A 12,490-nucleotide genomic window follows, 5' to 3' on the forward strand; every position below is an offset into this window, starting at 1 on the left:
ACTAAATTTTGTGCAGGCTTGGGGAGTAACGGAACACACGGAACGGCAAAAATGATGTCAGCAAGCTGTTTGGATTGATTTTCATTTTGTTTCTGTCGCATTTTATGTTCGTTTTGCCGGAGATCAAAGCCAGGAGAGAAAGCTTACCACGTGTTGTGAGTCATCATTTGATTCATATTTAGTTTATTTAAAAACATATTTAAAAACTGAAAACTCTTGCCAACACTACCTCATACGAATATAATGGTACTCATGTCTATGTTCTTGCACATGTCGACTGCACTACGTTTACTGCTCACCTTGCACAATGTCTGACCATTTCTTTTTTCTGCACTACGATGACTATGTTTGCACCAATGCATATGCTGACTATTTTTTTGCACTATGATGACTTTGCACCAAATGCAATATTGCACAACCCTTTCGATACCAACGGTATTACGATAACACTGTATGTAACATCCCACATGCCGACATTTCTTGTGTAAATACCATGTCAATTATAACTATAGCCTTATCCCCCTTGTTTTATAACCTTATCTTCTCTGTTCCCTCATCTTCTTGGCTCATACCTCACTGTGAATGTGTAAAACTGGAGTGTCATGCCCAATTTCGTTGTCACAATATGTTAACCCATTTTGCAAGGTATATTCTATTCTATTCTAGTTTCTTTTGTCTTTTATTAGCATAATTGGTATTGGAGTAATCCAAAAGGAATTGAAAGTAATCAAGTTAAAGTAACCCTACCCCACCCTGTTCCTTACACTGTTCTAAAATCAATCGGCTGCATGTGAATGGATTTGAAAATCTAAGATTGTACGGAGATTTCCTAAAATGAAACCAAAAAAAGGTCAACTTGCCGTGATCGTGACTGCAACTCTCCACCAACGTCAAGCTGATGTCGTCCACCGTCTTCCCGGCGTCTGCGAAGAAACCGAGGAAGCAATTAGGACGGCAAAGCTTCCATACATTATTCATCCCCTCGGCGAGGCGCCGCTTCCTGACGGACCGACGCCGTCCTTCCGGCTCCCTGACTTGAGGTGACCCGCGTCACGGAACACTCTCGTCACGAGGAAAAGCCGATTCCGGAATGTTTTCTTACGTCCCGGTGGACTTATTGGAAAAATTCTCCATCGGAAGCTGCCGTTTTCAACATGAGCCGGACGGGCTCTTCAGCAGAAAGTACAATGGACCTTGATCTGGCGCCGGGCACCAATATTTTGGGTAATGACTTGTACCGGTAACCAATGTTCCCTCTAATTTTCCACAGGTCTGAGCGTTCACACAAAGTCGGTGAGCAACGCTTGAAACAACAGTGAGCAACAGCAATCCCAAGTGTGGCAACTAAATCATGATGTCCAAAACTTGACATCGAGTTACATTTTGCTGAGTTTCCAGCAATGCAAAATTATTCTTCACTTTTGAATGAATTGACTCATAAAATCTCATTGTGTTTATTTTTTCTGAGCTGTTACTTTTTTATTTTTGTTCTCTATTTACTTTTTTCCTTTGTTTCATTCTTTTCTTTCTTTTCTTTTTTTCTGGCTTTTTTTTCTAAATTTTTCCTTCTTTTTTCTCAGCTTTTCATTACTTTTTCATTTTGGTATTTTTTTCTTTTTTGTTCTATTCCCCTCTTCCTTTCATTCATTTTGTTCATAATTTTACATAATATTTGGTCGTGTCGGGATGAAAGAAGCAAAAACAACCCGAAGAGCCGTTTATGACCCGAAAGAGCCGGTTCCTTTTAGTGAGCCGAGCCGAAGAAGCCAGTTCTTGACAAACTCTACTAACTTTACTCAACTTTGTTCTACTTCGACCTTGACTTCAAAATACCGCGTTTAGGACACGGCGTCAGGGGAACCCGTGTATTTTTACCTTCATGTACTGTAACTTTGACTTAAGTCGCTTCTTAATGAGTCATTTGGAGCCCTGATTTTTGTGCGCTGGCTAGATTTTCTTGTGCGCTGAGAATGTGCGAGCAGTGCGCAATTGCGCACGCGCGCAGCTTAGAAGGAACACTGCCGTAATTGCATTTTTCTTTATTCAAAGGGCCAATTGTTTAGGCTCAGATACAGCAGAGCCTTTCTCTCCCTTGCTCCACGCTACCCACATCGCGCCTTCTGATGGGTGGTTGTGGTCCCCATTAACCGCAAAAACCCAGGGATCTCCGTATACTCTTCATGTGTGTTATGTGAAAAGTAATATTTGTTTTTTTGGGCACAAAACGAATAGATTTCAAATATTTTCTCTCGCGTTCATCCATTCGTTGAGTCATAGTTTCTCCTTTCTCCAGATTTTGTGCCAATGGCGAGCCAGAGCAACCATGAAAGTCTGCACATTCTCTGGTAAGGTTTTTTTTTTTTTTTTTTTTTTTTTTTTTTTTTTAAATAAATACCAAACATTGCCTACAAACGGCGTACGCCTTGTTTTGTGCGTACGTCATCTTTTATGAATGAGGCCCCGTGGACGCCATTGCCATCCAGGGCTGAGGCATGCGAGCGTCACTCGATCCGGTCGGCCATTTTTCCTGCGACTCGTTTAGAAAAACGCGTTAGCAAAGCGTGACTTAGCACGTTAGGACAGGCGGTTGCGGTCTTTACCTTTGGTTCGCGTGGCTCTCCCCAGGGTGGACGCGGTCTAGAAGGACAAACGAAAATGCTTCGTTACAAAAGAGGTCTTCGCTTGAGCAAAATGCGCAACGTCACTTCCTTAAACTCAGGGACGAGAAGTGGACAAGGGTAAATGTGGACACTTGAAAGCCACGTAGAGGATGGGATGGGCTCCAGCACCCCCGCAACCCTACTGAGGATAAGTGGTTCAGATAATGGATGCTCTTTTAAATCCATTTGAACCATCCATCCATCCATTATCTGCACTGCTTATCCTCAGTAGGGTCGCGGGGGTGCTGGAGCCCATCCAAGCTATTTTCAGGCAGTGGGCAGGGGAGACCCTGAACTGGTTGCCAGCCAGTCACAGGGCACACAGGGACAGACAATTTGCTTGCTTATTCACACTTAGGGACAATTCGGACCGGCCAATAAACCATGTTTTTGGAATGTGGGAGGAAACCCAAGCAAGCACGGGGAGAACATGCAAACTCCACACAGGAAATTCGATCTCATGACCACAGAACTGTGCCGTACACGCACTAACCACCATTCCCCCTGAGATCGGATCTGCAACCTCAGTGAAAATGTTTAAATCTAAGCTTAAAACACACTTCTACTCTATAGCATACGAATAACCTGGATTTTATGTCGACAATATCTGTGTATTATTTGCCCTCATGTAGTTTTAGATCAGGGGATGGTGTCATAATAATCCGTGGTTTGCAATAGTATGTAGTCTGTGCATCCCTTTGAGACTCTTTGTTATTAAGGGCCAAACAAATAAACAACACTTGACGTGTTTTTGAGTCTTTCCTTGCCCTCATGTAGGTTCTAGATCGGGGGATGGTGTCATAATAGTCTGTGGTTTGCAATAATCTGTGGTCAGTGCAGCCCTTTGAGACTCTTTGTGATGACGGGCGTCACAAATAAACATGACTTGAGGTTTTTGAGTTTTCCCTTGCCCTCATGTTGGTTTTAGATCAGGGGATGGTGTCATAATAGTCTGTAGTCTGTGCAGCCCTTTGAGACTCTTTGTGATTAAGGGCCAAACAAATAAACATGACTCGACTTACCTGCTGCTCCATCCCGATGTAGGAATTGCGCGAGCTGCAGTCCACCGGCGGGGTCTCCTGCCTGATGAAGCTGGCCATCTCTATCCCCCCTCCAGGGTCCCTGCACCCACAAACATTCATTTGAGCGAGTTGCTTTTCTCCTCCGTCATCAGTGTCCACTCCGAAATCCTGAATTCAGACACCCTTTTCAAGGCCAATTTCAAGCACTTTTCAAGGACTATTAAAGCCAAGTTTCCAATTTCTCCAGCACCATTCAAAGAAGATATAATGATTTTAGATCAATTGTCATTATTATTATTACTGATCCTAAGGATGGAGTTGAGGTGGGTGCAAGTCAAAGGAAGTCAATTCTTCTAAAGCAGGGGTGTCAAAGTCAAATGGACGGAGGGCCAAATAAAACATTTGGCTACAAGCCGAGGGCCGGACTGTCCAATCTTTACTGAAACCAAGATTTAACCTACTGAAAACACAACAAATATATTACAATATGATTGGATAAATAAAGCAATATTTTCTTATGACTCTGTCAGTCATTTTTAATTTCAGCAGGCACAAAATACAAATGTCCTTTATATAAAAAACTCATAACATATCTCATAACAACAACTCATAACCATTTTCTATCATTCAATCATCTGAAATTATTAAAAAGAAATATTGCCTCGAAATACAATAAAATAAAGTGCAAAAATCTCTTGTTACTTAAAACCAATAGCAATCAACACACTGGACCTCATCTGTCCTGCTCAAATGTACATTGACTTTCCTTTCTGTGCTTTCTCTGGGTTAGTGTGGAAAAAAAGGAATTACTGATTAACAAATAATAACAATCAAAAGTCATTTTCTCTGCTAAATAGGAGACAATTTTATCAAAAGATCGTTGTCCACATCAAGATCTATTTTCCACGAAAAGCCGAAAAACAAGAAACACTCCCGGGACAGAGTCGGCAAACAAAAACAACATAGTCAACATAGACAATAAAGCTTTAAAATTCCCGAGGGGAACAACAAAAAACAAGACCTTCTTTATGTGCATATTTAACTTTTAAACTTGAACGGAGTAAAAACTTCAAATGTGTAATTGCACAGGAAACATTACTGTATTATTACTGTATTTACATACATTTATATACAGTACTGTATTACTACTAGGGGCGGCAGTAGCTCAGGAGGTAGAGCGATCGTTTTAGGATTAAGGGATCCCAGTTCGAATCCCGGCTTGTCCGTGTTACTTGTCGAAGTGTCCTTGGGTAAGACACTTAACCCCCAATTACCCCCAATAAGCAGGTTAGCGCCTTACATGGCTGCACAGATCACGGCCGCTATTGGGAAATGTGAAGCACAATGTAAAGCGCTTTGGGAAGTCATTGACTTGAAAAGCGCTAGAGAAATGCAGATCATTTCATTTCATTTTACAACTCTACATTACTTGTTTGAGGCGTGTGTTTTGTTTCATGATGCCGTCTAATATTATACTCTTTCATCACCGCCACACTTTCTCCACATAGCAGACACACAGGTTTTCCAGCTACCTCCGTGAACATGTACTCCAACTCCCACCTTGTTTGAAAGCCCCGGTTTTCAGTGTCCACCTTCCGTTTAGCCATTGTTGATGGGTATCTGTGGGCTAATTTTTGCTGTTATGCTAATGACTGCTGCTGATCGGCTGCTGAATAAATCAAACCGCCTCCCGCTTTGCTCCCGCTCGGCGCGTCCCCGTTGCATTGTGGGAAATGTAGTATTCGTGCGTACTGCGGGCTGCTGGCTTGCAGCGGCCTGCGGGCCGGATCTAATAATATATTGATATCGTCACGCGGGCCAGGTAAAACCCTCTCGCGGGCCACATTAGGCCCGCGGGCCTTGACTCTGACATATGTGTTCTAAAGCAACCAGTTCAAAATATTCGACTGGCTGACACCATCTCCTGGCTGAAATGATGATTGCAGCTCCTTTGGTTGAGCGTGCAAGCATGTGAAATTTTTCGATACACTCAAATAATCTCTTCCCTTTTCATCTTTTTGGGTTGCCATTTAAAATGCATTTTGTGACAGTCCTATTCTTACTTTCACCATTTTCATCCTAGAATGAAAGAAAACCTGGAGCATGCGTGTGGTATCGCTCAATCTCTCACCCCACCATTGAAGAACTGTTAATATAGGCAATTGAACTGAATTAAAATATAGATTTTTCTACTCTGCAACTAAATGTGATTTCTTCAGTAGTTGATATCTTCTTTATTATAATTATTATTTGATTGATTGATTTATTTAAGAATTTTTAATACATGTGCCTATTTTTTTTCATCCTATTTTGCGTGTATGAAAAAAATGTTTGAGAACATCGAAATGTCTTTTTCAAGGCAAAGCCCGATATGGCCCAGCCTCATCCAGCATCTGTTTCCAGAACCCCCACCCCCGAGTTTGAGACCCCTGAATTAAAGCATGGTCTATTGAGCCAGACTGCCAAGAAACACGGCAACAGTTTCAAGCTTTTGCCAGCTGATCACCCACAATTCAAGCACTTTTCAAACCCTGAAAACACAAACACACAATTCCAGCATTTTCAAAGATTTCAAGCCCCCGTCCGAACCGTGAGAATCGCCGGCCAGATCGAATGAGATTTCAAGTGTCCGCCGCTTCTATTTTTAGCACAGATGTGCTTTTCTTTTCCACCCGGAGGAGATGAAGCAAAACAAAGTTGCTGCCAAGGATGGGCCGTAAATCATTGGCGAGCGCTCGGGATCTTTAACAAGCCGAGGAGAAAAACAAGTCGGGTCACATGGAGAGCCAGAAAACAACATGAGTTTGCCTCCACCCGAAAAAACAATCTGCGCTCCAGATGTGGACAAAAAGATTCCGCTTGAGGACGGTCACGGCGGAATGTCCGAGGGTGTCCATCGATCCGCTCCGGGACAATACACCTACACATTTTTTGAGTTTTCCCTTGCCCTCATGTAGGTTTTAGATCAGGGGATGGTGTCATAATAGTCCGTGGTTTGCAATCATCTGTCAAACAAGGGCCAAACAAATAAGCATGACTTGACTTGAGGTTTTTGAGTTTTCCCTTGCCCTCGTGTAGGTTTTAGATGAGGGGATGATGTCATAATAGTCTGTAATTTGCAATCATCTGTGGTCTGTGCAGCCCTTAGAGACTCTTTGTGATTAAGGGCGTCACAAATAAACATGACTTGACTTGAGGTTTGTGAGTTTTCCCTTGCCCTCATGTAGGTTTTAGATCAAGGGACGGTGTCATAATAGTCTGTGAAGCCCTTTGAGACTCTTTGTGATTAAGGGCCCAACAAATAAACATGACTTGACTTAAGGTTTTTGAGTTTCCCCTTGCCCTCATGTCGGTTTTAGATGAGGGGATGATGTCATAATAGTCTGTGGTTTGCAATCATCTGTGGTCTGGGCAGCCCTTTGAGACTCTTTCCAATTAAGGGTCAAACAAATAAACATGACTTGACTTGAGGTTTTTGAGTTTTCCCTCGCCCTCATGTAGGTTTTAGATCAGGGAATGGTGTCATAATAGTCTGTGGTTTGCAATAATCTGTGGTCTGTGCAGCCCTTTGAGACTCTTTCTGATTATGGGCGTCACAGAGAAATACGACTTGAGGTTTTTGAGTTTTCCCTTGCCCTCATGAAGGTTTTAAATCAGGGGATGGTGTCATAATAGTCTGTAATTTGCAATCATCTGTGGTCCGTGCAGCCCTTTGAGACTCTTTGTGATTAAGGGCCGAACAAATAAACAGGACTTGACTTGAGGTTTTTGAGTTTTCCCTTGCCCTCATGTTGGTTCCAGATCAGGGGATGCTGTCATAATATATAAATGATAGTTCATGTATTTTTGCCTCGTATTCAAATAAACGTTTGTACCACTAGGAGGCACTATATATGACATAATGCCCCTTTAAATAATAATGAAGCCCTTAACGTTCCTGTCAAATTAGCCTCAAATCCCAATCCAAGACGCTCCCAGAGTCAGTTGAATGCTGTTGTCGAACCCTTCGGAAAATATGTCAGATTTTGGTCCGTTTTGAAAGGGAACCCAAACTGAAATCATCGCCGAGTGCTACTAACATTGAGTCATCCAAGTTGGAACACACAGAAATACAAGGTTTTATTCTTAATTCCAATCAGACGCATGCAAATGAGCGTTGCATGGGAATCTTAGCTGGAAAACAAGTCAGGCAATCGCCTAAAGCCTGACCTGATACCTTGACAAATTTGATCAAAATCTGAAAAACTAAGCATTTTATTTTACGCATTTTTCTCAGGGTAGGCCTGGGTGGTTAAAAGTGCCCATTTGGAGACCAGACACAGCCCTAAAAACTTTGCATATATGTATTTGACTTTGGCCAATTTTGAGACATTGTGAAAGAGTTGTAAATGTTTGACTTCTCTTTCCAGAAGTCAAACCACTATTGTGCACACTGGCGAGTAATAATGGTTACGATCGGCGTTGCTTTAGACTCTGATATGAATACACACCGTAAATGTGTACGTATTTGTTAGAAATTTCATCGTCTAACCAATGTGTCGATCCACATTTGAAACTGTCACTGTGGGCTAAAGATTTTTGAAGTCATGATTTTTTTTAATATCAAAACAGGCCCTCATAGGTTATCACAGGCTAAGGACCATAAATAAAGCTTGCAATTGGCCAAAAGTGGTGTCAATAAAAAAATCAGAGGCAAACAGAGGTATTGAAAATAAATAAATAAAGGGGAGTCAGGGGGATTACAAAAAGGATCATCAAACAATGCATTAATGCTTTTAGGCGGATTTTTTTATTTGTTGGGATTATGGTGTGTTTTGGATTCACTGGACGATCCTCCATGTTTGCAGGGAATTGTTTTACGAGCGGAATATTACAAGACTGTTGGGAGAGTTATATCAGCTTTATAAAATTCGGGGATCTTGTTTCAGACCGATCTAGGTTTTTCAGTGACTGGTGATATCGTGAAGACGCCATTTTGGTTTTCAATGTTCTGACGGCCACCGGTTAACATTGGTATGATTGTATTCCATTTTTTTTTACTACGCATTGTCCCTTAAAAAAACAAAAACAAAAAAACAAAGAAAGCCTACCCTGGCCCGTTGCTGTCCTGCCGTCTGTCGGCGTTGCGCGTTCCCTCGGTGCTGCCCTGCATCTTCTTGGCCTGCATCTCCACCACCTCGCCCTCATCCAGGGCGTGATGCAAACGGTAGTTGAGCGTCTTTATCAGCAGGAACATGGCGGCGATCACGCCGCAGTAGATGCCCACGATGGCCATTGTAGACGGCAGAGCCTGCAGAGACGCGTTTGGTGAGTTACATGCTACTGTTTTGGTTAAGAGTGTTGCTTCTCCCTTTAGCATGAGGGCAAGCCTCTGGACCCTTAGCCAATAAATACAATACAAAATATTGGAAACGCTAACTCGCAAAATCTTGGGTTATTGTGCACTGTATGAAAACAAAGTAAGGCATTGTGGGAGGTAGTTAAACCAAACAGGCATCTTAGAGACGTGACTTACAATCATTGTAAAGTTCGAATAAAAGTAAAGTGGGGCAAAAAAATGATCTTATTCCAAACCGTAAAGTAAAAATGCTGCAAGGCGGGGTCACCGTATCCCGGGGGTCTACTGTATTGTTTGTGATTTTGGCTTGGGACAGGGGTGACCAACTATTTTGAAGATCAGGGTATGGGGTCATTGTAACTTGTGCAGTCCCCTGAGACATTTTCTGATGAAGGGCCAAACAAAGAAATGGGACTTGACTATTTTATAGCACCAACTTTATGATATAGGTTTCTAAATTGACAACTTATGCTATGCCATGCCATGAGGCTCTTTAACTCCACCCGGGGGAGTAAAAGCCCACATGAAACCCCACATTTGCATATTAACCTATTTTTATTACAGTTTGTATTTTATGTAGCACTATTTAAATACTCTATATCAACACGTTATGTTGGGTATTTTTGTATTCTATTTCTTTTATTTTATTATGATTTTATTTTCAACACAAGGATACTGCTGGAAGTATGAATTTCCCTACAGTGATGAATAAATTATCTATCTATCTATCAATTCATAGAAGAATCAACTATAAATCATCATGTCACTTAAAAAAATCAAAATTTATATGAAAGTCGCACTGACTCATCCCTGGTGAGCCATTTTCAGAACCTGTCCAAGGGCTACTCAGGTGTTCTTAGGAGGCTACCTGGCGCTCTCAGGCACCACTTAGGAGACCCCTGGCTTAGGACCATCTGGTTCAAATAAGCTTCAACAAATAAACAACCAAAATGAAGATATCTTTTGGATGTTGGGCTAAATCTGGTCTGGTCCCTTTCAGACTTAATTTAGTCAATCGAAAGTTGGGTTGGATTAAGTCCTTATAACATGGACGACATTGTCATGTCCAATGGGGTCCAAATGTTGCCCCCAGAAGATATATTTTACAATCATGACTTTTCAAAAAAATCAGGATATCTTTGGAGAGGAACCTTGAAATATAACTCACAATATAAATAATAAACAATGATGATGATAGAAAATAATAAACAATATGGAAAATGTGATTTTCAACTCGATAAAGATATATATTTTGGAAAGAACCTCAACATGTTTTACAAATGTTGACTATTCCATCGTCTGGGTGGAAACCTGATGTCTTTCAGGTTCAATGCTAAATCTTTTCCACCCTGGTCATCCTGGAAGGGGGAATATCACTTGTGAGGCCCCTTCTCAAGGTTTCTGTTTTCCTCACACTGAGGTTTTGAGTTTTTCCTTGCCCGCATGTTGGTTTAAGATCAGGCAATGGTGTCATTGTAATCCTGTGCAGTCTTTGAGACATTTTTGTGATTAAGGGCGTCACAAATAAATGTGACTTGACAGATTTTTAAATGTCCACTTTTCAACCAAATCAAGACATCTCTGGGCAAAACATTGACGTCTTTTTAAAGTCATTTCAATGTCGACTTTTGAACTGAATGGAGACGTTATTTTCACCTCATTTTAACCTATCGAGACTTCTTTTTAACAGAAACTCAGATGTCTTTAGCTCAGGAGGTAGAGCACTCATCTTGGGATCAAGAGATCGCAGGTTTGATTCCCGGCTCCTCCGTGTTATATGTGGAAGTGTCCTTGGGCAAGACACTGAATCCCTAATGCCCCCAATAAGCAGGCCAGCGCCTTGCATGGCTGCTATTGGTGTGTGAGTGTAAATGGGTAAGTGTGAAGCACATTGTAAAGCGCTTCGGTAGGTCTTCATTGACTTGAAAAGAGCTATGGAAATGCAGACGATTTACCATTCCGAACGTCTTTTTCAATTAAATTGAGACCTCTTTCGGAAGGAACCCTGACATATTTTACAGGTCGATCTCTCAACCAGATCAGGACTTGTTTTGGACGGAACCTAGACGTCGTTTACGTTTCGACTTTTCAAATCATTCAAAAGGACGGAATTTTAACTCCTGGATAAATCTACCTAGGTCCATTTTAGATTGAATTTAGTATAAAAATAGGAGGTCGTGTTCAGCACATCCAATGTTTGCCCAATTCAAATGTAGCTGACGAAAATGTCGACTTGACGACCAATACAATCCTCAATCTTTTTGAGGGAACCGTGACAACTTCTCAACCGAATCCGGACTTCTTTTTAACGTCGTTTCGACGTCTTTTCGACCACTTTGAGCCGGGTGGAAGGTCTCTATACATTGAACGTATACGATGGCGTTGTTTGACGTCATTGGCACTGGGGGGCGGCCGCGTTTAGCGACCCACCGGACGGACCCAGCTAGCTAGCCCCCTCTGGCCCGCCCGTCGAATCCACTAAAATGGCGGTGACTGGATGAAACGGGGGGAAAGGCGTCGATCTCACCATATAAAGCGTGAAGGGGAAGCAGAGCAAGAAGAGCCAAATGTAAAGATGGAGCGCGTTGACGAAGGTGTTCTGGTCCGGGTCGTAGTACCAGCCGCCGGTGACCGAAGCCCAGACCCCCTGCCTGAGGATCTGGAGGCTCTGGGAGCCCATGGTCGGGAAGCGGGCGCTCCTACGCCGCCGCAGACGGCGCTCGGGCTGGCCTTCGTTCTCCGTCCCCGTTCGCTTCGGTTCCGCGGTCCGTTAGCAGCCGAGCCAAGTCGGGTGCTCGGCTGCCGCTTGGAAGTCCTCCGCCGGAGGACCGAGCTATCCCACCACGCCCTGCGAGGACGCTCTTCTTCGGGGCTCGCGAAGCGCATCACGCGAAGAAGACGGCGCTGTGTTTTGGATCCCCGTTTCCCGTTAAAATCGTCATTTTAATGTCTGGAAATTAAAATCATGATAACAAGTTGACTTTTTACCTCAGCAAGTTAACTTTTGACTAGAAATGACACCGCTTTTGAGGGACATAACTGGTAAATAATGACATCTAGTGTTACTTGTATGTATCACAGTAGTGTACAGTGAACCCTCGTTATAACACGGTTCATTTTTCACGATCTCGCAACTAATTTTAGCATGAGGTGCACATGGTAAAAACATACCTGTCAAGCTCCAGGGGTCCATGTCCGTACAAACTGTCGTATTTTCCCTTACAAAATAATCTTACACCATTTTTATTTTTTTTTCCCAGAATAATGCATGCTGGGAAATCCCCAGGCGGCAGACGCATGCGCACAGTAGCATCAAAGCGCTAGCTTCGTTTGCAACTAAAAAAACGATAGAGAGATAGAGACTACCGCGGCGAACACGTTAAACTTGATTGATTTGCCGTTTCGTGATAGTCGGTGTTTACCGGATGGTACCCATCATTGACAAATTTGCCTTTTTCCATACGGATTTC

The 12,490-nt window shown here is 42.5% G+C and overlaps 1 protein-coding gene across 1 annotated transcript in view; it reads right to left on the reverse strand.

Annotated features, from left to right (window-relative positions):
• pcnx1 (pecanex 1) overlaps positions 1 to 11,870 on the reverse strand; it is a 59,217-nt gene extending 47,347 nt beyond the window's left edge. Inside the window, exons 1-5 of the mRNA XM_088353789.1 lie at positions 11,548 to 11,870; positions 8,773 to 8,972; positions 3,683 to 3,782; positions 2,601 to 2,637; positions 861 to 923 (exon numbers count right to left, since the gene is read on the reverse strand). Coding sequence (XP_088209915.1) covers positions 861 to 923; positions 2,601 to 2,637; positions 3,683 to 3,782; positions 8,773 to 8,972; positions 11,548 to 11,700 — 553 coding nt within the window. The 5' untranslated portion in view covers positions 11,701 to 11,870. The remainder of the gene's footprint in view (positions 1 to 860; positions 924 to 2,600; positions 2,638 to 3,682; positions 3,783 to 8,772; positions 8,973 to 11,547) is intronic.
• Positions 11,871 to 12,490: the final 620 nt, after the last annotated feature.

Source organism: Urocampus carinirostris, chromosome 15 (genome assembly GCF_059441175.1).
Source record: "Urocampus carinirostris isolate Australia breed hairy pipefish chromosome 15, RoL_Ucar_1.0, whole genome shotgun sequence".
NCBI classification, from domain to species: Eukaryota; Metazoa; Chordata; class Actinopteri; order Syngnathiformes; family Syngnathidae; genus Urocampus; species Urocampus carinirostris.